Below are 27,998 nucleotides of genomic sequence, written 5' to 3' on the forward strand. Positions count from 1 at the left end.
TGCGCGACCATGGGGTCTCGAAAAGCACCTTAAACACGTAATTTCCATATTCTGAAAATGCACCCCTTAACAAGTATTGGCGTGTGAAACCCTACCCTTAAAATAATGGAAACAAAACGATACTCTTGGCAAATATTCCCTGAAATGAACCCCTAAACAAGTACAAGAATACTACTACTACTACTACTACTACTATATACTACTACTATTAATACTACTTCTATTACTACTACTACTACTACTACTACTACTTCTACCATCACTACCACCAGTGAATAATGAAAATATATAAATATAAAAATCACTTATCTACACTTTTTACCAAACTTTTTATATTTAAATTGTATGGGCCCGGAAGTTATCATCTCAAATCTTGACTAATTTTTCGGATTTACATTTGGATTGTTACCCTATAAGCCAACGCTGAAACCTATTAGTATTCATCAGGACCAAGTCCTATCCAGCCAACATGGCCAAATGAAATTAGAAAACAATCATAAATAACAAAAATAACCACGTTCCTTCAACGTTTAGGCCGATTGGTTTTAAACTTGATATTCTTATTGATTGTTGTTTTTATTTACTGCTATCTAATCGCCTGATTGTTATTAGATTTATTGTTTTCATATTTTCGTCAATTTCGGCCAAAATTGCCTCCCATATTTGTTTGATATAAACTTTGCAAGATAAACATGATAAATGATGCCAGTCAATCCGCATTGTCACTGGTCTACGTGTACATAGCACGACGTAATGCCAGATATTACATGCCAAACAGTCAAGGCTAAAGATGCAATGTTGCCAAAAATTGCCTGCTTCTTTGAGAATAATACAATAAATGAAAATTTCAAAAGTTCATATTTTCATGGGACTCGATTCTTTCAGATCCAATCGCTGACACCCACCCGCCATGTAGGGCGTTGCCCACCCCCTCCCGACCAGATTCCAGAGGATGCGTGCTCGCAGTGCGGATGCCGCTCTGATAGGGTGTGTTCCATCGATCAGAAATGCTGCTTCAATGGTTGCCAGTATACCTGCATGAATCCCGTCAAACCACCGCCAGGTAAGTGGTAGGTTACCATGGTAACGATGTACCTCACCCAGAAGGGGGTGAAGTTCTTTAGGAAATTTCTTTATGAATTGAGAGCAGTATTTGGATTTAGACTTTGGACCATCTTTGATATATCAATCCCATTTTTACCCCAGTTATCGATCTCCCCTCTCCTACCCTCTGTCGTTCTCCCGGGTTCTCACCTTCCCCCTCCTCCCTCTTTCTCTCTATATCTTTCTCCGTCTGTCTGTCTGTCTGTCTGTGTATCTCTTACTCCCTGTCTCTCCTAATACTTTTTTTTAGAATTGACTCTTCAATAGAGTTGAAACTTCAAATTTATGATCGAAATTGAATGAATCAATCGCGATTTTTCACTCTTGTTGCTTTTGTGTGATCGGATGATTCATTCAGGCACGGGGATAATGGGCGCAAACGCGGTTTTTGTCCCGACTTTTTTTGTATGTGTGTGTGTGGGGGGGGGGTCATCTGCCTCGAAAAAAATGGAAGGGGGATGCTCCACATGAGTGATGACAACCCCGTCTTTACTGCGGCCAATTTTCTGTTGTTCAGAAGGTGTCTCCTCTCCTCATAGTTAAATCCCAGATCCCCCCCCCTACATGGCTTCATTGAACAGTCTCTACACTCATACTACATGTACTGCATAATGTACAAGGGTATAAACGAGTTCTTTGTATTTGCAGTAATTGAATGAGGTAAACTGATCTAAGGTTGATTTGCAGATATATATATTACAATGTCTGCGAACTAAATTGAATACACAAACTAAATCAATGCAGTGAATACCATCAATAAGGCATCGTTGCGTGATGGTATTCATAATACGGAGAAGGCTTCATGACATTGTCACAAACCCCTTCAACTGTCGTCATTCTGGCAGGGGCGGCACCCGGGTAGGGGAAGGGAGCAACTACCAAAATGTCATTTCCTTTCCTCACTGAAAGCAAGGAAATAATCATGACAATTAGACGATAAAGGCTACTTTTATTTGAATGTTCATTTTTTTTAATTATGTTTCATGTTTGTTCGTTTTCTGGATTTTATTCAGTAGATTTAGCCCCGTTGTATAAAAAGTTACTATTAATGGCAACTCTACCATCCAATGGTAACTCCCATGGACATGGTTACAATGCTCATCAACCAACCAAAATCAAGGATTCCATGAAAGTTACAACTGGGTGGCAAAGTTTCCATAATATAGTATATAAATAGTGTACAATCTATTGTACAATATACTGGATTATATGTACGACAAATATAAAATTATCCCGAGTGCAGGTTTATTTCACCGAGGCCGAAGGCCGAGGTGAAATAGGCTTGCACGAGGGATAATTTTATATTTGGAGTTCATATAGTCCAGTAATATTGTATGATAGAACGTTCACTATTTATTATAGTAAATAGATCCCTTAATCTAAGCCCCCCATCATGGATTTTGCCATCCAAAAATCGAAAGTTATATTGTACATATGTACAATATAACTTTTTGAAGGGAGGTCACGTGGTACAAATCCAGCCAATCACAGCTCGTATTTTACTACCACTATTTACTATTAACTTTTATGCAACTGGGCCCAAAGTGTGTTCCCTACGTGATATCATTAACAAAAGTAAGAACAGAATTATATTATATAAATAAATCATTTTTTTTTCAATCTTGTTTCATTCTACTGCAGCGTTTGACTGGTTAAATGAACCGATTCGGCAAAGAACTTCTGGTAAGTATCCTCGACTCTGGCACCCTTTCACGTATTTTATGTGGATTTTTTTTTTAATATTTGATGTTGAGTTGCATGAATAAGGTAAGTAGGGCTACATTGCCATTTCGAACAGAATGAAAATATAACATTATATAAGAGAAAACATACAATACTAGTATATTCACAGCATTGGATAAGACACGATTGCATTTAATGATCTGGGAACAAAATATTGATCGTTAAACTAAGAAAAGGGTTTGTCAAAGAAAAGTTAGAGTACAGAAAGGGACCCTACCTGCATGTATAGACGAACAATATCATTCAATACAAATTTCGCATGTTTGATTGTCACTGTATGGGAATAACGATTGTGACAGTTTATTTTTTAACGGGTTAAACTTGGCGATGACCAGCTTTTGAGCTTGTCAAATATGATTAATTTAAAAATCCACTGCAGCCAAATGCAACTAGTGATTATGACGAGAATTCCCGAGGCCCTCCAAAACTCTAGATAATGATCATGAATTAAATCCCTCGAATGAACAGATGAAATATGACAGAAGAAGAAAGAATGGAGGAAGAAATGAAAATGACAAAGAATGGGAGAAGAGGAGGACGAAGACAAGAAAGCATAAGAAGATTAAGATGTATATAGTGGTAAAAGCGAGGGGGGATTAAAACAGTAAAAACGGGAAGGAAGAAGATAATGAAGAAGACAAAATAGGAGTACTTAAACATGGACATGATGGAAAATGTATGAAAGAGAAAAAATGAATGAAAATTAATGAAGATGATGAGGATGATGACAGATGGTGATGACGAATGATAGGAGAAATGAAGGAGATGGATGAAAATTTCATAAAGGAGAAAGATGTTTCACAATCAGGCAAAGAAAACGATAAAGCATTGGCAAAATTGGAAAATCTTGACTAAATTTATGTTTTGTACTACGTTCAGAGATAGAACGACAGGTATAGCGAGAGAGAGAGAGCTGAGGAAGAGGGGAAGAGAAATGAAAAGAGATGGGGTAAAAAAAGAAGAAGATTTGGAGAGAGAGAGAAGGGTTTGGAATGAGGGGAGGGGGTAAAGAGAACCCCGGAGAAGAATAATAAGGTGTTCCATGTTAGCGTACTGCGTGTTGACCCATTTCCGTCATTAAACCTCAAACTTTCAAAAAAGTTTTGAAATTCGAGCGTCATCTACGACTTAATCTGATTTGAAGGTCCTCCAAAATGGAATTTAATAACTTCACCACTCTCCAGAGAAATATGTCGATCGATTAGCCGCATTTCAATCCTCTGAGACTTGAAATATTAGGTCTGAAATTTAGTTTTGGGTATATTCCGGTGAGAATTTCAGAATTTCCTTTCAGAAATATGGTCGAATTCTTTTCGAGCAGCATTAGATCTCTAGCAGTATTCGTATATCTCTCTTGCCGGACTCGCTTGTTGTGATCTGGGTTTGTGATGATGATAGCACACACCAGTGGCGTACCTGGGATTTTCCACAGGGGGGGGGGCAAACCGGTCGAAAAACTTGACAAGCAAAAAAAAAGGGCCTTCAAGCTCGTCGGGGGGGGGGGCAAATTAGGTATTCAAGCTCGTCAGGGGGGGGGCAGGGATATGTCTTTATTATGAGTTGTGACTCGCCAGGGGGGCAGTCTGCCCCCCGTAGGTACGCTAGTGGCACACACGTCATTTTGCAAATGTATCATGACTAAGTTCTTTGCTTTTAATATTTTTGTAGCTGATGTAGAACCTTTTGTATTTTAGATTCAAACCTACTTCTTTATCAACATCAATTCTCCTGTGAGTTTTCTATATATTTTAAATGCTTAATTTTTACTTAGCTAATTGTATCAATGCTTTTCTCATGCAAGAATTGTCTTAATAACAATTTCCCACTTTTCCTTCATAAGAAGGGTATCAGATAGCGAGAAAATTTGTATTAATCAGTTTTATAAAGGATCGCAAAATACAAACATTTACCAATAATCCAACTTCTTCCGTCCCCATATATATTTCTTTTTTTTGTCAGAATAGAAATGAGTGAGTTCGGAAGTTTTCAAAATTAGAAATGATTTTTTTTTCCTGGGAAGTCATCATTATGTTTGAGAACAATGCTGCTCAATTATAAGAGGTTGATGGCAATTATTTCATTGTTCATTGTTTTTATCAGCGAATAAATTATACAATTAGTAGTATTAATATTAGTTACTGTTCCTTTTTAATAATTTACAATCTTTTAGTTTGATTAATATTACCATTTAAGTAACAATATTTGTTTATTTATGTTACTAAGTATTGTTATCTTTGATTTAGATTTTGACTATATATTTTCATGTATGATTTGATGATTTATGTTATTCTTTATGTTTTCATCAGGTCATTGATGAAAAACAGTTTTATACTGATCTTTTGTACCTGATTAAATATGTTCTAATAAAGAAATAAATAAATAAAATAACCCATTTTTTCGCTCGAGTGTATTTGATGTAAAAAAAAGTATTTGGCTGAAAATGGCATGCCAGCAATGCCGACATGTTCAAGGGGTTAGGTTCAGGTATTTTGTTCGATATATTTTGTTCATTCTTTTCTTTGAAGGTTGATTCCCTCATCATGAAATGCAATTTTGGCCAAGCCTTTTCTCGTTTCAGATGGTTGGAATATTTTCCTATTAAAATGAAGAAAATTTCCTCTCTTAGCGAAATGGCAATTAAGGAGCTACTTTAGGATTTTCGGTAGGAATGTTAATCTTTCATTTTGTAAATATCCTCATCTTAAAAGGTGGATGAAAATCTTTTTTTTTACCCTTGGCAAAAATGACAACAGAATAGGGCAAAAGTTTAAACTAAAATATCCTCCCCGATTTATCGTCCTCTTCGTCACTTCTAATCTGTCGTCGGTTGCAGGCATTATTTCTCCTGTTCAAAGTTCGGATGGTCTACCTTACAAAATTAAATGCCCCCCTTCAATAATTTCTTCGATATTATAAATTTAGGTGTTGTCTGGAAAGTCATTATTCTTATTTAATAATAATAATAAACAGTTCTTGTATAGCGCATATCACAATTATGAATGTCTCTATGCGCTTCCAAAGGACTTGGATATTATTACCCCAGCTGTAGCTTGGCTGCCGTAATTACTATGATTATAGCGCACACGCATTTCAAGGAATAAATTCCTGCCAGGTACCCATTCACCTCACCTGAGTTGAGTTTATGATGGATAATATTTTTACTCGTCAGCTCTCCCTATATTTACAACACTTTTGATTTTCTAATCGTGTATTTTCATTTCTTTCCCCAGGTAATGCATGGTTAATAACTGGTCCTGAAAAGACTCACACAGGTGTGTATAGATTGATAGTTGAATGTCGAGTTTATTTCTTCACGATTTGGTTTGATTATTTTGATCGAGACCGAAGCGAGCCTTATCATGCTTATATGGTACATTTTTTATATTAATTCACATATTGGCGACCGCATATTTATTTTTGATGAACTTACCCAAATGTGCCTGACACCACTAGTGTAACACGTGTTACATGTGTCATTTTTTGTCTATTGACTGCGAGTACGCATGACTATTCTAAACCTTCACAACTCTAATAATGTTACGATGTTTTATATATATGTCATCTACGTGTAAAATTTTTTTCTTTTTAAATACTCTCTAATTTTAAAGTTACTTTTTAATCATAGTCATCTGAAGTCGTTTGCGTCAATTCCAATTCTTGTTTCTTTATCTCAAGCAATTCTATTTGTTATCTTAAATCAATTTTTTTTTTCAGAGGAATCATGCAGCACGTCAACGTTTGACGAGGGGGATGGTATCTTATTGGAATGTCCAACGGGCTATCGGTGTTACATCACATACGCAGGTGATGAAGACAACAATATACCAAACAAAGGCATCTGTATTCAAATTAAATGATGACGTCACCAATGATTGAATTAAACAACGCAGGGGCCGGATTTAGTTGACCCCTCCCCCACCAGTATGCCAATGCGGTGTGTTCTCCATTGAAGGGGCGGGACAGATTACCACCCTGGCCGAACTCTTTTTGACTTTTTTTTTCTTGTCAGAGGATTTGTGACAGGAAAGCGCTTCTCGAATTGATGGCCCTTTTCTTCTTTTGCTTTCCAGGAAATTTGGGACGGAAAGATTCTTCTAAAAATAGTGATGACCACCCCCCTGCTAGTTATATTTATTTTGCCCCTCGTTGTGAGGTTTGCCAGGTACACCACTGGGCAATATTTTTCTTTTCTCTGATGTAAATTTCATTTTCTCATTTCCCAGCGAATAGATCCAAATTGAGTCAGGTAGTTTGACATCGCCTCAGTCAATGTTTCTGGGCTGGTTGCACAAAACTCTGCGATGAAACGTAACTGCAAATGTCAAACGAAACTTTATTTCAACCAATGAAATGCGCGCATTGGAGACCTCTATTTCTTAATTAATTTCTTGATTTGCGTTCAAACACAACTGTCTCTGCACCGAGCTCCTGGTCATTTTGGGTAGACTGCAATTCTTTTCCCGAAAATGCATTATCTTTCTCTCTCATACGGGGCTTTTTATTTGGGGTGGAGGATGTATGATAGCTCATCCATTGACATAAGGGTGACCACCCCCCCCCCCTCCCACCCACCATTATTTCTCAAAAAGTAAAAAAAAAAGAGGACACGAAGAAAAGGATGAAAAGGAAGAGAGAAGAAATAACATAAAAAGAGAAGTAAATGTCATGTAACCCTTATCCTTTTAAAAGGATGGTCCGGGCTAAAGATATTTATAGCTTAATGATTCACTGAGCAAAATGCCGAAAATTTCACAAAATCGGATAAGAAATAACAAAGTTATTGAATTTCAAAATTTAGCAATATTTTGTGAAAACAGTCATCATGAATATTCATTAGGTGGGCTATGATGTCACATCTCCACTTGTTCTTTTGTATTTTGAAATTAGGTTTATTAATTTTTTTCCTCAAAAACTAGAAAAATTGGATTGACAACTGATTTAGTGCATTAGATATTTATTGCTGAAACTTATTTCATTATAAGGGAGACATATTATTCACACAACTATGAAATAATGAAAAAAAAAGATTTTATGTAGTAACATAAGAAAACGGAAGGTGGAGATATAACATCATCAGCCCACCTTATGAATATTCATGACGACTGTTTTCACAAAATATTACTAAACTTTAAACTTCAATAACTTTACTATTTGTTGTCCGATTTTGATGAAAATTTCGGTATTTTGCTCAGTGAATTCTACTCTATGTATTAAGATATAAATATTTTCAGTCCGGACCATCCTTTAATCATGGTAATTAAATTGAGAAATAATAATAATCCGCTTTTATATAGCGCTTAATACATCGGAACGACGTGTCTAAGCGCTTTACAGATATATTATTACCCCGGTCATCGGATTCAATCAGCCATTCCCGCACACAATGTGTGCACATCCTCCACTCCCTGGGGAGTATTCCAGATAGTCCCATGTTATAGCAAATCGGATTGAACTTCTTGTTTCAAGGAGTAGATTAGCAATCAATCACTAATTTGCAATTAATTGCAATACATATGGTTGATTCAGGGACCAAAAATAGACTTGCAATTGATCGCAAGTTTCTTGCAACACCCCATTAGAATGCCTATTACTGGGTTTTATCATTCATTCACTTGAAATTCCCGTAATATGTTCTTTATTCAATAGAATGCTATTATTAACGTTATTATAAATAGTGTGTAATTGTATTGCTGCACGTAAGTACACAAAAGAATGTATCGTTGATGTTTTGTTATGTTTTTGGTATTTTTGGTACTTTTATAATGTAAATAGCCCTGTATGTTGATTCTATTATGTTTCCATATTTAATGAATTATACTGTATCATTCAATGACGTGATGATTACACTGCGAATTATATTACTGATGTTATCAAAGAATTACTGTGTGTAGAATGGTCATTATTTGTTGTAATTGAGAATAAAATATTTTCAATTATATATCTGAATATGATTTGAATACTGCTAACGTGCTGTCGAGATGATTTGGGTTGGGAGTGAAAATCAAGGCTTCAAGATTACATTTCATAATCAAATCTTTTAATTGGTACTAGGGCTTTACATTATTTGAGAACTCTCCTATTGAATCCTCACTGAATCATCATCATCATCGTTGTCACCATCATCACCGTCGTCATCATAATCATTGTTTACTGTTATAATCATCCCCATCATCAACCACCACTACCATCATTATCATCATCTTCGATCGTCGCAATCGTATTTGCTATCATGATTATCATCACCATCATCGTCATCATCATAACCATCATCATCATCAACATCATCATCATCATAACCATCATCATCATCAACATCATCATCATCAACATCATCATCATCGCAACCGTCATCATCATCATCATCACCATCATCATTATCATCATCAGGTTAGCCTTACATCCGGTAAAAAGGCCTGGTGGGTGTTTCATAAAGCTGTTCGTAAGTTAAGAGCGACTTTAAGAAAGACTGGTTATCCTTTCTTGTGGTAAAATGCATACGCCAAAGTGTTCATTGGCGATGGGTTAGCACGTAAGAAAGGATCACCAGTCGCTAATAACTTACGAACAGCTTTATGAAACGCCCCCGATCAGTTTCAAATCGGTCGCACGATCGACAGCCCCAACATCGCTAGTTTGTAACCAATTAGAACTTTTCTTTTCTAAACAAGACGGGTGTAATGCATTGATCTCACCATTTTCCAAAGAACAATTTACAACTTTAAACTTTTTGTATGGATCCGTGCACTATAATGCTTTGTCTATTTTAGTTATGTTTCCGAATCGCATAGTCAGAATAGATCGTTTAGAGGGCATAGGTGGGCATAATGAGCACATTCACGCTCAAGATACCTTCCTGATAGATGGTATGACGTGTTCAATTAACTATTTCCTCAATTTGTCATTTACCTGAATGTACATGTAAACATGTCTAAATCGAAGTATGACACGGATAAGATAATCCACAGTTAATCTTCTTGGTCTGATATCATACATGGTTGTAAGGAGGGGTGGTGTCGGGGGGGGGGATCCTGGAGAGGTAAAGGGGGGGGGGGGAAGGGAGGAAAGAAATAAAGAAAGGAAGCAATATGGCAGCTACATGTATGTGGTCACAAAATCAAAACTCTGGAAATGTGAAGAGAGAGAGGAGTGAAAGAAAAGAGAGAGGGGAGGGTGTAGAGTGTGTGGGACAGAGATGGGGGGGGGGGGGCAGGGGAGGGGAGGTGGGAGACAGGGAGATATGTGAGGGAGGGGTAAGCATTGAGGGAAGACTGGCGGAAATTAAAAAACGAAAGACAGAAAAAGAGCAAGAGAAATGATGGGTGAAGAAGAGCTTTAAAGGAGAATGAAACCGTTGGAACAAAATAGCTTGTGTGAAAACAGAAAAATCAAAGAAACAGATCAACGAAAGTTTGAGAAAAATCAGACAAATAATGAGAAAGTTATGAGCATTTGAATATTGCGATCACTAATGCTATGGAGATAGCAAATTGGCAATGCGACAAAGATGTGTGATGTCACTTGTGAACAACTCTCCCCATTACTTTAGTATATATTTCACTAGAATTGCCTCTTTTATCACATCTATCTATAAATCATGTGTTCTGTCTACATGAGGGCATGTAATACATATTTTTGAAGAATACATCATGGATAAAGAGTTTGTATCATCATAAGAAAAAGCAAAAAGAGACATTTTGAGGGTATTTTATAGTCCACCAAAGGGAAAGTTGTTCATCAGTGACATCACACATCCTTGTCGCATTGCCAATGTGAGGATCTCGATAGCATTAGTGATTGCAATATTCAAATGCTCATAACTTTCTCACTATTTGTCCGTTTTTTCTCAAACTTTCATTTTTCTTATTCTTTGATTTTTCTGTTTCTACACAAGCCTATTTGTTCCAAAGGTTTCATTTCCCTTTAACCTACATAGACTGAGCTATTTCGACACCGAAGAAGACGGGGGGGGGGGGCTGATTCAGCTCCCCCCCCCCCTTATGCTCTCGGCCGTCAATTGCGCAATTGCGACAAAAATTGGCATGCACGTTACCCATGGCATTATCTACAAAAGTTTGTTATCAAATTCTGCGAAAAATCTCATCGCTCATTAAATATGCTCATTAAATTTATGCTTAAAATCATAAGTTTGCTCTAATTAATAAAATAATGCCCCTAAAATGCTAATTTTTCTTTCACATACTCTAGATAGGCATCTGATCAAATTCATTTTTCAAAAATTTCAAAAAACATTTATTTTCTAATGTATTCTATTGTTTTCTAATTTCTTATATATATTTTTGTTTTTCGACCTTTTGTTTTTGTTTTTTTCAATGGAAATTGACCATAAATAAGATAAAATTAATTGATTTTAAGCAGTAAAAGGAAAAATAATGATACATTTATGAATTTTGGCTATAAACTCTATTTGCATTGGATTTGTACACAAATTCACGTTTTTGAGTAATTTTGGGTCTGCATGCACTTACCAAATGTTGTGTAATTTTGGAACCGTGTACCCGGGGGTCACTATTCTAGTCTCAAAAGTGGCGCAAGACTAAAAAATCAGCAAGCAACGCGGTCAAAAAAATTTGAGCAGCAGATTTATCGAAAAAAAATGTCGAGGGGGGGCTGAATCAGCCCCCCCCCCAGTCTTCTTAGGGTTGGTTTAAGAGTGCAAAGGGAATTGTAAATAATAGAGGGAAGAAAAGAGAAAGTAAAAGAGGGCAAGAGAGTCAAAGAGGAAGAGGGCAAGGGAGTCAAAGAGGATAGAAAAAGCAGATAATGTCCAGAAGTTTGTTCGTCAATATAGAGTATAATGTTTGGGGGATTTTTCATCGAGAAAAAAATTGATTTACTTTAAATGAGATTGTGAATGGGAAATACAAAAAAATGTTGCTTTAGAAGAATGGGATTAAAGTATCACTTCAAGAACATGGTTAAAAGGATCAGCTCGTCAAATTCCCTGTCATAAAGTGGCCTTGGTGTTACTATAGATTATACATGTATACTAATGCCAAACACAGACCTTCATTTAAAGTCAGTTCGATAGAGATTGGCATAGCTATGCAAGTGTGTGTGGGTGGGGGTCAATAACGGTGGATCAGCTACCCCCCCACACACACACACACACACTCTTACAGTACATTCAGAAACAAATCCTTAATTGACTGACATGTTTGTCAGTTTAAATTGCAAATGAATTGTGTCCAGGAACTATCCTTTGGAAGGATGTTAATACTCTCTACATCCATGGATGAAGAAGAATTAAAAATATACAGTTGAGGCCAAAAGTTTACATACACCCATGGAATTCAGTGAAATTTGTTTGCTTGCCAAACATCGTAAAATTTACTTTATCTTCAGAAATATAAATACTACCATGACAAATCTGGTATCAAGTGAAAGAGTGTATTAAGCTAGTATTTCACATAATTGAGATGCCATGCCATTGAGATTAAAGCATATTTCAGGTGGAATTTTCTTTGAAGAAAAGAAAATAATATTCGTGCCAAATGTATTCTATTGTTTATTATATTTCAAACATTGTTTCATAGAAATATATAAATGTCAAATCTATGACTTACTGTATATATCATTTTCTATCATATGTCACCACTGAACAAAACAGTGTAATCTCAAATGTTTGTGTTAAGAAGTAAATAGCACAAATATGAAATGTTTTTGTCAAGTTTTTAATTTTAATTTGTCTGAACTATGAAGATTTTGAGGGGGAAATGACACCAAAATATTTTTCAGCTCCTGATGACAAAGCAATGACGTGACCTCATATATATTTCATAAGATACGGTAAATTTTATGTTTGGCAAGTGTCAACTTTCTTTGAATTTCCTGGGTGAATGTAAACTTCTGGCCTCAACTGTATATCGAGCTGCAACCTGCAAACCTTCAAAAAATGGCAAATATCTGTGGCCCGGATAGCCAAACGCTTTGGCCCGTATTCTGAAATCTGGTTTTAACTTAAACTCAGGTTTAAAGTTGTGGTTTAAGTGTGGATAGCCAATTGTTACATAAATCTCTAATGGTAGATAAATCATATTTCAGCTCATTTGGCTCTCAAATCATTCATACTTGTCTAGGAAGTATAAATTGATAATTGTCTTCGCCATCGATGAATCACGAAAGACCACCGTAAACGTAAAAAACGTTCAACTTAATAAAAAAAATTGATACTTTTGGCTTCCAATACCTAACCACAACTTTAAAATTCGAGTTTAAGTTAAAGGACAAGTCCACCCCAACAAAAACTTGATTTGAATAAAAACAGAAAAATTCAACAAGCATAACACTGAAAATTTCATCAAAATCGGATGTAAAATAAGAAAGTTATGGCATTTTAAAGTTTCGCTTATTTTCAACAAAATAGTTATATGAACGAGCCAGTTACATCCAAACGAGAGAGTTGATGACATCACTCACTATTTCTTTTGTATTTTATTATATGAAATATTTTTATTTTCTCGTCATTGTCATGTCAAATGAAGTTTCATTCCTCCCTGAACACGTGGAATTCCATTATTTTAACATTTTGTGCTTCAGGCAAATAGGTCCTAATCGTCAAATTCGTAAAAATTGAAATATTGTATAATTCAAACAATAAAAAACAAAAGAAATAGTGAGTGAGTGACATCATCGACTCTCTCATTTGGATGTAACTGGCTCGTTCATATAACTATTTTGTTGAAAATAAGCGAAACTTTGAAATGTCATATAACTTTCTTATTTTACATCCGATTTTGATGAAATTTTCAGCATTGTGCTTGTCTGATTTTTTCTCTATTGATTCAAATCAACATTTTTCTGAGGTGGACTTGACCGTTAAACCTAACTTCACAATACGGGCCTTTATGACTGAGCTGATGAAATCAACCCCATTTAATCTATAAAAAAAGCTCTAGTTTTCAGAGAATCTCTCCCATGTATGAAAATAATTTGAAGTGAAGATGAGTAAACATATTTTATGAGTAGGCAGACCATCTTTAATTTTCTTGAATAGAAACTGAAATACTATTAGTAAAATATTTCATACGATAAAATACTAAAGAAACTGAGGGTTTGTCAGACCATTACACACTCACTTGAAAACATATATTCAAATTGTATTTTTCTTAGGATTCTACAAATTTTCAGATGCATTAACTTTGTTACTTGTCCCATTATGTTGATAAATTTTCCACTGCTGTAATTCTATTTTTAAAAGTCATTACGGGTGAAATACCCCTGTATTCTCAAGCTTTTACCAAGACAAACAAACAGAAAGAAAGCCTTTTATGTTTCTATAAAGTATAATTTCTTTCTTTATATCTTTACATAACTTTTAATTATTACCAATACAAAATTAAGGATATTTATACAATTATTGCACAAATAGTAATTCAATATCATGCATGAAGAAAAGGAATCTATTTGGACATTCCATGATAGAATACTAAAAGGATTTTTGTTTTTGTAAAATCAAACCTCAAGCTTCCATCATCATCAAATCTGAGATACAAAATTGTATGAAAATTTCAAACTCTCAATCAATACTTAATTAAGTACATGTAGTAGGAGAAATCAATCTTTGATCCCAATCATGAAATTTTACCAGTTTGGTGGGCTTTCACTTGGGAGGCTGCAAACTTCAGCAGACCATTGTCGTCGTTATCATCACATCAATCGGTAGAATCTTTTTAATGATAAATTAGATGGTAATTTCTTCATTCATACATAAATTCAATTTTAAGATATCTGTTGAGCATTTAATTATATTTATATTTATTTTCAGGTTCTGTATTTACATAAAAATATGTACAGACTGTTGTAACATTTGGAATCCCTTTACTTTATTTTAATTTGGCTTTTTCAGGGTTCAATCTGACACCAACCCCCCTTGAAATTAACAGTTTTTTGTGATTTATTAAAAGCACTTTATTCCATTCGTTTGTCCACTAATTCCTGTAAAAGGGGGGGGGGGGTGTGCCTGCGTGTGATTGCAAAAAAGGAATGTGATCCTGCATCTACTTATCCAATTTTCTTAAGCTTGGCTTGGTTCACAAAGATGTGCAAGACTTGAAAGAAAAAGCCATGAACGTTAATCTTGCATGCCAATATGGAGTTAGTCTGCTGGCACAGACCCTGATTGAAACTTTGAACAGCAAGTGTGTCTCCACACAAGGACTAGCACATACAAAACTTGTTATTTCAATTCAGGCCTTCAGTACACAAGGCACGAGTAGGCTGCACATTCAGACCCTTAATTCGAGTGAAGGGATTGCACAGCAGACTAATATGGAGTAGTCATAAAACTTTGATGGGGGAGGGGTATACTGTTACACTAAGGGTTAGAATAGTCAGATTCTTGTAATTTCTATAGGCATACATGAATAAAGTTTGAAACTAACCATTCAAACAGTATTGTTGCTTTGAAAGTGTACACAAGTTACAAAAGGAGAGTTTACAAGGAAAAATGTTTCCTGTTATATTTTCTTTTCCTAGCTGACACACAATCCCTAGCAGCTCAAATCACTGCAAAATACTCATCTATATAAGTGCACTGCCATGCCAGGGCTCGACATTAGCAGTGGCCCGGTTGCCCCAGGCAACAAAAAATGAGAGTCGGGCCATCAAATTCTGTAAAAGCCCACACTTGGTGGGCCGGTTGGGCTCCCAAAGTTTTGATATATTGTAATGTTTTCTATTGTTTTAGGGCCACCAAATTTGCTTTGCAGGCCACCAAAATAAAAAAAAAATTGATGATTTTGATGGAGTGATGGGGCCACCAAGAAAAGAAGGTGAGTGTGGAGCCAAGCTATATGTGGCTAGCAGCATATCCAAAAGTTAGATGAACACTTACAGAATGAAAATCCTATCCTTTCTTGTGTGATGTGATGAGGAATGAAATAGTTGAGTTTGAAGAGATATACAACAAATAAACAACTCATTCTCAGAAAAACCTAAACTATGAAAATCATGCGCAAGGAACTGATTAGATTATACATTGCGATAGAATGCATAATGTATGGAGGTGCCGCGGCCGAGTGGTCTAAGGCGCCTGGTGATATACGTACATAGAAAGTCCGGGGTTCGATCCCCGGCCGCGGCACCTATGCCTGTGAGCAAAGCATTTAATGTACAATGCTATTTTATCTTGCTTTCAAATAAATGGAAATGCTATATGCATTATGGTTAACTTGGTGTGCATTTGTTTTAAAAAATAAAGAATAAAAAAAAAATTATGAGAGTATGTGCACGGTGTTTCTCCAGACTGCAGTTACATCACATTATTTATCTCACATCCCAGTCTAAACCATTTCTTTTGTCTACCTTAAAAAAACAGAAAGGTATAAAGCAATACATAATTCTCTGCACTCACACCAAACCACAAGTTTTAACTTGGAGGAATTTAAAGGGGTGTCCTTAGATCTAAAGTATCTCACCAACTTTGGCAAAATCTCTGTAAAAGCATTATACCATGGGATAAAATTTGAGCTTAGCTGGATCCTGAGTTGAAATCAAACGATTGGTTAACTGTTATCTAACGGAGCACATAACTGGACGGATGTTACTCGCCTCTTCCACTGCATGACCACAGGAAGGGCAAGTATAGGACGGATCAGCTCCAAAGTTACTCTGAAAATGAAGATAAAAAAAATATCATAGCTATATATTTTAAATCATTGATGAGAATACTTATGTCGGGTCGACAAAATTATGCTGCTTTTCAAAGTCTTTCAATTTTTATTAAAAGTGACACAGGTTTCAGAAAGAAGTAAATTATCAAGCCAAACTCAAATATCAAGATTATGGATTAAGTTTTGTTTGGTGTCGTTCTGTATGCATTACTCATGTATAAATTACACTTTAATCTTTTCAGTGATATCATACACGGGGAAACACAGTCAGACAAGTACTCAGACACCATGGCCGAATTTACAAGGGTGGTTTTTAAAACCATCGGTTGAACCCATGGTTTATGCAGATTTCCTGTACAACTTACGCTTATTTATGCGTACATGTATATAAGAAAATGTCCAATGCTGATGCGCGCTTTTGTCACAGTACGCCAAATTGACGTCTGTTGCATGGTTATCCACGCTATTCTATTCATGAGTCCACTGTTTTTAATTAATGAGTCTACTCTTCAAACAATGGACTCATGAATAAAATAGTGCATATTTAACCATGGCAACAGGTTTCAATTTGGCGCACTGTGACAACAGCGCGCATCAGCATTGGAATCTTATAACATAAGCAGTAATTAAGCATAATTTCTACAGAAAATCTACATTAACCATGGGTTCAACCGAGTTTTAAAAGCCATCTTTGTGAATTCGGGCCAATTACTCTATAGGCCGGGGCAAACATCCAGGCATTTTTAATCTCAAGCCCTAACAACTGACCAGCCAATGAAAACAATGCTCTAGCGACTCGTACAGCAGTGTGGCGTTTTGGCATGCCTGCAATGCATAACAAACAAACATCGCATTCATACTTTGTGCTGGACGTCGTGATAGTTGACTTTACCCATTTCTTTATCTGGAAGTTTACAAATCTTTCTGTAATTTCAGTTCTGTTTCTGACATTATGTCATTGTGTTTGTTATACTTTGTTTCAGCGCACTAAGGTCAGTGGTGTCGTCGTAAAGCAAATGTGACCTCACTCCGACCCCGCCTATATAACAATTGCCCAGGGGCCGATTTCATAAATCCTTACAACTATGTTAACTTTGCCATTATAGTAACTACCATGGAAAGCTTGATCCTGATTGGCTGACGAGCCCTGTTACCATGGTAGTTTAGCATAGTTTCCATACTTCATTCTTCATGAAAAAGGTTCCTGATCTTTGAATAAAAATTATCTTTACAAACTGCATTAAAGAAATAGTTTTTCAACACATGACAGATATTGTCACTGAGGTGTTAAAACCTCATACATGTATCTCAATATTCACAAAAATTTATAAAACATCTCAGAAAAGCTGCATTTTAGACTCTTGACAATTGCAGCAACCTTGCAAGCAGTCTCCTACTTCTCAAAGAAAATTCTTTCAATGCAGAAGGTCACTACTTATGTAACAAATCTAAAATAATGTTGTCTTAAATTTCTTAAATTTTGAGATATGAGGTTTTAATAACCAAACGGCGATATACTAGTATACCTTGAGACAGTAGTAGCAGAAGACATGCTGACACCCAATCTCCTGAGGGCACGTTGGCCATTCTCCACAAACAACACACTCCTTGCACTCAGCTAAAGACCGCTGCAAGGTTCCCGGCCCGGTCCGGATGCCAGCGACTCTTCTTCGGATCACGTTCCGGATGCGGTGGATATTGATGAGAGGGAGGAGGAAGAAGAGGAATTCGGCAAAGCCGTGCCACAGCAGCTCTCGGGTCATGAACTCAAAGGTCACCTAACATACAAAGGTCAAGAGAAAAGGGTGAATCAAACCTTGGCAAAGAATTTATAGAAGCAAAGCAATGAAAAACAAAGAACATTGGCCTTTTGAGAGAAATTTCACAAAGAATATATGAAAGTTATGGCCGATTGAAAAAACTATGTAAATTTCAAATGAGTAATTTGGTGAGTTGATTGCCTCAAGTAATAATCTCCCACTTTTTCTGTGTAATTGATTGTCAGGAATTTTATAACTTGGGTAATAATCAAATAAAACATCAATAGCATATTGATACAAAACAAATTTAGCAGAGACCACCTAAAACAGCGTCTGGACACCTAAAACCTAAGACTCGTAGTCCCAGCTGGCCACCCAATTTTGGGTGTTCACAAATTCGATCTAAAAAGCTGGAAAGAAAGAGGAAGAAGAAAGAGGAGGAGGGAGTAACTAACCTGCCTGATAGACTGTGGTTTAGCAAATTTTTGGAATAATGCCAAATAAGCGTGTAAGCGTCGTGTTGTAGCGGTTCCGACTCTCGCCTTGAAATCAGAGGGTCGTGTGTTCGAATCCCACCATGGCCTAGCGTCCTCTGGCAAGGCGTTAATCCACACTTTGCCACTCTCCACCCAGGTGTTAAATGGGTACCCGGTAGGATGTGAAAGCCTATATGTAGTATGCCTAGCAATTGAGTCATGGAACTCTTGTTGGAATGCTCCCCAGGGAGTGGAGAAGGTGCATACATTGTATGCGGGCATGCAAGAATCCGATGACCGGGGTAATAATATGTCTGTAAAGCGCTTAGCGACGTCGTTCCGATGTATTAAGCGCTATATAGATGCGGAATATTATTATTAAATACTCTCTCTCTCAAGATAAAAGGGGAAGAACAAAAAGAAAAGATAGACGAATGAAGAGGAGGAGGAAGGGGTGGAGGGGATGACTAACCTGCCTAACAGACTGTGGCTGTGCAAACCTTGGAATGATGCCTAATACCCTCTCAAGAATGCTGGGAAAGAAACCTTGCTGAAGGAACACTAGGAAGTTGATCAGAGAGGCTATCTTCAGCAGTCGCTCCAACAGATCGATCAGCTTCCATACCTACTAGAATAAAGACACATATTTCATAAACAGAAGATATACTAGATTTTAATTCGTCATTAGGACGAATTAGGTGGTCTGTCATGATTTTTCATTCAGTGTCGGCTGATGTTGTATGAAATGATTTTTTAGATATGATTCATAATCTTGATCATAGACATTCTAGGAATAAATTTTTACCATTGCTAAATGTGATTATTAATGTGGTGATAACAACCGTCATGATTACAATGATAATGCAATACGGTAAATACGACATGAAGTTTGGAACACGTAAAATGCCTTAAAACTCCTCAGAAATTTGATACGATTTACCGAAATTGGCTTTTCAAAATTGCGCTATGAAAGGAGCCTTCTATTTCAGAGCAGCAAAATTTTAATCTACAGTTTCATGTTTTGTATGGAAAATCTTTTTAAAAATTGTTTTTCTGTCAACAATTTTTCTTTTAAGCTTTCAAACAAGAATTTTCACAATGTTCAAAACGTCTGGTAAATTTGAATTATTTTTAATGAGAAATTTTGCAATGCTACAATTTCACAGCATTCACTTCAAAACTCACTAGTGATGTATCTGATGAAAGAATTAAGTAGATTTTTTTTTTTGGGGGGGGGAATGTTTGCAAAATTTCTGAAATTCCTAAACATTTCACATTATATTTTCCGTCAAGAATTTTCAATATCGATTTATTAATTGTGTATGACTTTAGCATTAACTTGAAAATTCTTTCTTGATGACTTTACAAAAAAAAGTTAGGTGAAAGATTCAAATACAGGCAATTTTCCCGCAAAATTTCAAGAAAATATTTATTTAAGTAAATTGTATTTTTTTTATTTCACAGAAGGTATCTGAAAATCTGTTATATGTTATATTTAGTGAAAATAACCAAATAAAAAAAAATCTGGAAATTTCCACAAAATGTCCGGAATGAAATTTTTCAACACAATAGCTTCTCGATATTGTAGCGTTTACTAAGAAAATGCATAAATGATGTTTTACAATGTTAAAATTAGCTCTTAAAAAGTTCCGGAAAAACTACGAAAAATGTCTTACATGAAAAACCGCAAAACCAGTGGGTTTATAATTTACAGGGAGACCGTAAAATTGATTAATAAAACATTTTCTTTAAAAAATTCGCAAAAATTAGGCCAAGAAAAATTTGTCGAAAATTTAAACAGCTCACAACACATTGATGCTGTGGTCAAAAGTGAAAATTATTCACACGTTATTTGTAGAGAATTTTTTCGACTACATCATATCAAAATTTTAGAAAAAACTAACCACTAATAAAAAAGATACGGTCAAATATGCATAAATACGTCGACGTATATTGCGAAAATGTGTAATTTTTATTTCTAACATAATTTTGTGGTATTTACACAATCTCCAAATGAGATATTTACTCTATCCAAGAGTGAGAAAAAATTGGGGGTCAACGGACTCCTTGAAGAGCTACAGTGAATTTTATTTAGGCATATTTTTGCCCACTTTTGACTTGTTTTGCGAGTTTGCACGCGCGTGCAATGCAAATTTGAATGGACGCGCATTCCGGTATTATTGGTCGTAAGAGGCTGAATGAGGTATCAAATTAATCAGAAGATCATGGACAGTGAACAGACATAAAATAAATGACGACTCGAAGATGCAAACCGATGGTAGGAGCAAAAACGCGCACGCATACCTGTGAGCGCGCAAATTTTTGACATGCTCAAAATGGCCTGAAACGTACCCAAATTTGACCACGATTGATTTGGGGAATTTTAAAATTTTGACGCGCGCGTACGTGCGCGTCGTGACCTTTGCATGACCTCTGTTGACATGTCCTGATGACCTGTCATCTGAACTTGATATGATGCAAATATGAATGATTTATGATGATTAGTTGCGATGATATGATCAATAATTTAATTTTACAAAATGGCGCCTAGATGACGTCATCAGGATTTGATGACCTTGAAAAGTTTCGTTTCGCGATTCCACAATAATATCCATACATGACATGAAAATCAAGAAATTTGACAGGCCCGATTTTGAGATAACCTGGCGTCAAAATTTGGCAATAAAAATAAATAAAGTAAAATCTGACGAATATAATAGGTGATCTGTCATATTCATGACAGACCACCTAATAAAGTAGACTACCGGTATATGATAAGATGAACCAAACTTAAAACCTAGGCTAAGGACTCTAAATCATGAGTGACATTGCCGGGAACTTACTACAAAATTATTTGAAATCAATTGCAAAATTATTAATTTCAAATTCACAATCTATAAATCCATTTCAACTTTAACAAATCAATTTATAAAACCGAATACTTTCTGTTACTGAAGCTGGCTCACAATCAATTACCAAATTTAACATTTAATGCAAGATACGATTGTACATCTCTTGAAAATGTAAAGCCCTCATAGCATTTGAGAGTTCCCGCCGAATTTCAAATTTATGACATACACATTTTCCTTTTTTTTTCGAAGAAAGTTCTAGGTCAATTTAACTTTCGTACCAAATCAAACTTTTCGCTGCTCCTGGTCATCTGAGAGAGATCCGAACTCCTTTCCTGAAACCACCTGCATCCAACGAGGAGCAGCGCATAGAGTAACTTGTGTTTCTGATCCAGGGTATGTGACCTTTGACCTTGAGGGAGACTGTTTGTGTAGAGCATGTTGAGCATTTGCTGACCAATGGTAGCTCCTGATTTACTGATTGAAAACTGATATTGAAGATGGAAAAAAAGAGGATGTCTATTATGATTAACATAATTTGTAAGGTCTCATACATATCTATTTAAAGTTTAGGGGATACAGAATCCTTCAAAATAAAAAACACTAGAATACATGTATCTTGTAAAAAAAGTCAAACTGCTAAAGATCTTCAATTATTTCAGTTATATACTGGTCTTTGGTTTTAAACAGATTGAAGTAAACTGGAAGTTTGAAACTTACCTATTTTATTTTTTTTAAAATTTGAATTAAAAATCTATAACAAAATTCATGATTACCCTTATATACGTAAATTTAAGTCCCTTTCCAAAGACAACCAATTTTTTTTTCTTCTTGGTTTATGATGCATTAAACTACTTCTTGGTCAGATCGGATTTTCATCAAAATACTCAGGCCAAATTTTATAAATATTTATTTCCTTTTCTCTATCCAATAACATATCTTCATCTACTCAAAACATCATGAGACTTTATTGTAATGTGCACTACATAAAATTAAAGAGACCGAGGAATCATGGAAAAGAAAAAACATATGGGGTAGGAAAAAATGAGACATACATGTAATACTCACATGCCATATTAATAGACGTAAAACAGCATTTACTTCAGGGTCACACTTTGAGAGAACACCGGGCTGAAATAAAACAGTAAATATCATATTTCTGATTATTGCACACTCTAGAATCAAAAGTTAATGAAAACTTGAAAAGGTGTAAAAACAACTGGGTTTACTTTTTTGTAGCAGGGTGGCTTATGTCTAAAAAGTAACCAATCATAAAAGAAGTATTTCATTGTCATTCAATGTCAAATGTTAAGTCCACCCAAAACCTGCAAGTTGAGTCGAGTCATGATTGAAAGTAAAACAAGCAAAATTGAAAAATATTTTGTAAATTATGCATGAAATCGTGATAGGTGCAACATATTCAGTATGCAAATTAGTATGCAGATGGTGTACATATTTTTAATTTAATCAAAATCATCACCATAATACCAAACCTCAAAATATTCACCATGCAAGGCAACGTCTCACAAAGGGTTGCCATTGATCTAATCAATCTTAAAGGTCAAGTCCACCCCAACAAAAACTTGATTTAAATCAATAGAGAAAAATCAGACAAGCACAATGCTGAAAATTTCATCAAAATCGGATGTAAAATAAGAAAGTTATGACATTTCAAAGTTTCGCTTATTTTCAACAAAATAGTTATATGAACGAGCCAGTTACATCCAAATGAGAGAGTCGATGATGTCACTCACTCACTATTTCTTTTGTTTTTTATTGTTTGAATTATACAATATTTCAATTTTTACGAAATTGACGATTAGGACCTCCTTGCCTGAAGCACAAAATGTTAAAATAATGGAATTCCACATGTTCAGGGAGGAATGAAACTTCATTTCACATGACAATGACGAGAAAATAAAAATATTTCATATAATAAAATACAAAAGAAATAGTGAGTGAGTGATGTCATCAACTCTCTCATTTGGATGTAACTGGCTCGTTCATATAACTATTTTGTTGAAAATAAGCGATTTTGAGATTTTGATGAAGTTTTCAGTGTTATGCTTGTTGAATTTGCCTCTTTTTATTCAAATCAAGTTTTTGTTGGGGTGGACTTGTCCTTTAAATACATAGATTTTTTTTCATTTCCAGGCAAGAAAACATGACAACAATAGAAACATTACAAAAGAAATGTAAAATTGAGCACCAGCCAATGCCTGGGAATCCCCTAAAAGAAATGAAAATTCTGTCGAGAGGTTCTCCACATTCGCTGGTGTCTACATGGAATAACAAAAAATAGCAATAAATTCAAACGTAGTTACAATACTTCTTTATAAATCCACCTTCATCGTAATATGAAAAGAGAAACAAAAAACAAAGTTATCAAATTAATACTTTAAGAAAAAATGCAGATTGGGTCAAATCAGGAATTGGTCATTTATCAAATTAAAGACAGAGATGGTAGGTCAATTCATTGAATTTTGAGAGTCTGAAATGAATTGTTGTATATGACATTTGCCACGGTAAAAAAAGAAAGATTGTGTCATACCCTGAAAAACTGGAATGCCTTTGTTAACTGAGCTCTGAGGAGGAGATGAACTTCATCATCCAACTGATGGGCATCCAACTGAAATAGTGAAAGAAAAAGTAGAAAAAGACCGACATTTAATCATTTACTGACTGTACTGACCATCATTGAGTGGACTACTAGGCCTACACTACAGTCACTTGCAGGGAAAAAATTAATAATTTATTTTCCGGGGCTATTTTTGAGCTCACTAGCCCAAATATCCCAATTTGTGTTAAAGTTTACATTGGACCCTATATGAATTTCAGGGGCTCCATTTTAGTTTTCCAGGGCTTTTTAGGGCATTTCGGGGGCAAAATCGCCCCGAGCCCCCGTGCATTTTTTCCCTGGTCACTTGTTCACGGCAACCCACCTGCATGTGGTTAATCTACCTACACATGTATGCAACATAAAACCACAGACGTCTCCCTCTCACTTCCCTGATATAACTTTTTTTTTTTAATAGTTCCATACAGTTATGATTTCTTTTTTTTCATTCTTAATGGGGAAATTCACCCTGATAAAAAGTTTATTGTAAAAAAAAACAGAAAGAAAGATATTTATATAATATTGGATGGCCTTGAGGTTAATACAAGGAAATATTGGACGAGCTTTACATAAATATTGGACGAGTCGAAGACGAGTCCAATATTTTGCAAAGCGAGTCCTATATTTCCTTGTATTGACCGAAAAATGGGACATCCAGTATTATGATTATTATTCATACAGAGAATTTTAGCAAATAATTTTTAACTTACCCTCCCGCCCTGAGACTCTGACTCTGCTGTATGATAGGGGGACCTAAAGCTACGCACTTTGTTTTCAAACAATAAAAACTGTCCCAATTTTAATATTTCAACAAATTATATTTCACTAATTTGTGGCAAACATTCTTAACCAAGTAGAAAATATCACAAAACTCACTAATACGAAAATCCCGTCGTGTTTTTCGAACACCTCTTGATTTCGCCGCCCGATGTAGAAGGGGTCCTAAAGCTACGCACTCGATTTATCATGCAAAAAAATAGTATTTCCTGTGCCTCAATTTCTAAAATATATTTAAATTATTATAGGATAAAATGAAATTAAAGCGAATATAACTCCAAACTTCCCAACAGTTGTTGGTTTTCTCTGCATTTAGAGATTTACTGCAGCCTCTGTAGAAAAAATTTAATAGGAATTGTTCATCACTCTGCAGTCACAGTTCGACGCAGAGTGCGCATTTGCCATTGAAAACTGCATGCGCGCGCGATGTGTGGTGCGTATCTTACCCCCTACCATACAAACGTCGGGGATTCCCCTTCTAGTCGTCCAATATTTTCAATATTGTGTCACCTCGGAAAAAAATATTAGGCGAGTTCAACAAACTTTTAAGTGGGTCGAGTGCATCAACAAAATAACACTTGTACATGTATTTGGGCTCTAAAATTGTCTGTATGGATAATAATCTAAAATATTGCCAAGGTTTGAGAAATATCCATCAAAGATTATAAAAAGTTATTAGAAGTTTAAATATTTGATTTGTGACGTCATATGCTAGCAACTTTCCTACATATCGTATCGTAAAAAAACAATGAAAGGTCATTTTCTCAGAAAATTGAAAATGTTTTTTACTGTACCATCATTATATCAATAGAAAAAATTATTTCACACCCGTCACTAAAACAAGAAACCAAAAATAATTCATCGCAAACCATTAAAAAGTTGAAATATGTATATGCATTTTATATTACCGGTTCATAACATTGGGCAGCTACTTGTTTATGAAGTCACAAATACAAAACTTTTAATTCTAATAACTTTCTTAATCTTTAATGGATTTTCCTCAAACCTTTGGCTTCACCAATATTTTTCATTATTTTTTCTGCTATTTTTAAAACAAACATTTCTTCAGGGTGAGCTTTCCCGTGAAATATATTAAACCAGTTGTGGTAATGACCTCAAATTTAGTTTGAACAGAATTCAATAAAATTACCGCCCAAGTGTTTGTAAATCTATGTACATGTATATATGCCAAATTGCTCTGGAAGAAAATGTGTAATTGCTGAGAAATGAGAAAATAAGCACGGAATTCTCTTGATACGTCAGGGATTTTTTTTCATACAATATTAATAGACTGTCCCATACGCTTTTATATGTTAATTATCATCAGAATTATTGTTTTTCAGCTTTTAGAAGTAAGATTTTGATTTAACAAAGATAAGTTTACACGAATGTACCATATAGGCCCTATATGTTGACAATTAACCCTGATTTAAAGGACTTTCTCATCAAATAATTGAATTCTGCAACTATTTTCTTTTAACTTGGGAATCATCATTTTCATTTATAAATCAGAGCACTAGAAAAAATTTGGTCTGAATTGTCATCGAACAATCTCTCTTTTAAATTTTGAAGAAAAAAAATTAAATAATTCAGTTTACTTTTCAGCCAAGTTTTATGATGAATATAGCTGTAATAAGAGTGTTAAATCAAACATTTATCCCCAAGAAAGAACAAGGTAAAACAAGCCAAACATTGCAAACATTATTTCACGACACAGGGAGTCCTAACAGTAACAAGGATATCATAACCTTGGATGAGTGACTCTGTAGTGAAGTGCATACTTTTGTCTTAAGGGCACCATCCCAACATGATACTCTTTTGCTTATTTTTTTTAATTCAAGAAGATCATGCATGGTCACCAAATCCGACAAGCATGCATGCATAAGGTCTAATTAGCCTGGGGCGTTTTGGGGAGTGAAAGTTATATACTGTACGTAGTCACTCCCCACTAACGCCTGGGTTTCCTCCCTATACTTCCCCACATACGGGTACAAAACCAGAAACTTTCGCCCCCGAGAATTCTACTTTCCCTCTAAAAGATCTAGCCCTAAAACATGTACATGGGGTCCAACTTCATTTCCAACATTTCAGCGATATTGATTTCATTTATAACGAAGAATTCATTAAAAAAACGAGAGATTTGTTTTGAAAAGATGGAAAGAGCTTACTTCCGTGTTTACGTCGCCATCTTGATTTCTTTGTCTTCCGCTTGGCGACAGCACGCAAATCGCGCGATTTGCGTGCTGTCGCCAAGCGGAAGACAAAGAAATCAAGATGGCGACGTAAACACGGAAGTAAGCTCTTTCCATCTTTTCAAAACAAATCTCTCGTTTTTTTAATGAATTCTTCGTTATAAATGAAATCAATATCGCTGAAATGTTGGAAATGAAGTTGGACCCCATGTACATGTTTTAGGGCTAGATCTTTTAGAGGGAAAGTAGAATTCTCGGGGCGAAAGTTTCTGGTTTTGTACCCGTATGTGGGGAAGTATAGGGAGGAAACCCAGGCGTTAGTGGGGAGTGACTACGTACAGTATATAACTTTCACTCCCCAAAACGCCCCAGGCTAGGTCTAATGAAAGTACCCTAACTTTTTAAAGTTTCGATCGATCGATCCCTCCCTCTCATTTTTAAAAATATTTGTTAATATCATATGTTGAATATTTTTTATGCGTTTTTTTTTCAATTCCTCTTATGTTTATTCACCCAGTATTTACCCCTAATGCGCTTTCACACCCACATCGTGCCTAGCTAAATAGTCACGCCCACACTCTGCAGCTCTGCGCCCAAGCTCTCCGGTGAATAGGTTGTGAAAGACTGTCGGTTTGGAAAGCGGGTGCGAAAGCGCATTCAATCAGGAAATTAAACTAAACAATGTTAAATTACAATCAGAGCAAGAGATTATATTTACCTGATTAACTCTGAGAACACTATGTGCCATCTTATGTCCTTTTTTCAACTGATTTCGTGTTTCAAACCGATCTCGACCTCAAATGAGGGAAAGCCAGACTCAGTTCTCTCTGCCGAACGTCGACGACAAGA

At 35.6% G+C, this 27,998-nt stretch overlaps 2 protein-coding genes across 2 annotated transcripts; one reads left to right on the plus strand and one right to left on the minus strand.

Moving 5' to 3' along the window:
- The first annotated feature begins 753 nt into the window (after positions 1–753).
- LOC121427855 (WAP four-disulfide core domain protein 1-like) lies at positions 754–7,435 on the plus strand. Its single transcript, XM_041624428.1, has 4 exons — positions 754–1,063; positions 2,746–2,787; positions 6,078–6,119; positions 6,562–7,435. The coding sequence occupies exons 1-4, from the start codon at positions 754–756 to the stop codon at positions 6,702–6,704; spliced, it is 537 nt and encodes a 178-aa protein (XP_041480362.1). The 3' UTR covers positions 6,705–7,435.
- Positions 7,436–16,295: 8,860 nt separating this feature from the next.
- On the minus strand, positions 16,296–27,998 carry LOC121428120 (peroxisome biogenesis factor 2-like). The gene is made up of 7 exons (XM_041624711.1): positions 27,868–27,998; positions 24,115–24,192; positions 22,632–22,694; positions 21,845–22,051; positions 19,187–19,339; positions 18,005–18,256; positions 16,296–16,476 (listed from the first exon to the last, which is right to left on the minus strand). Exons 1-7 carry the CDS (start codon positions 27,895–27,897, stop codon positions 16,378–16,380), a joined length of 882 nt encoding a protein of 293 aa, XP_041480645.1. The 5' UTR covers positions 27,898–27,998; the 3' UTR covers positions 16,296–16,377.

The sequence above is a fragment of the Lytechinus variegatus genome, chromosome 14, assembly GCF_018143015.1.
Source record: "Lytechinus variegatus isolate NC3 chromosome 14, Lvar_3.0, whole genome shotgun sequence".
In the NCBI taxonomy this organism is placed as follows: Eukaryota; Metazoa; Echinodermata; class Echinoidea; order Temnopleuroida; family Toxopneustidae; genus Lytechinus; species Lytechinus variegatus.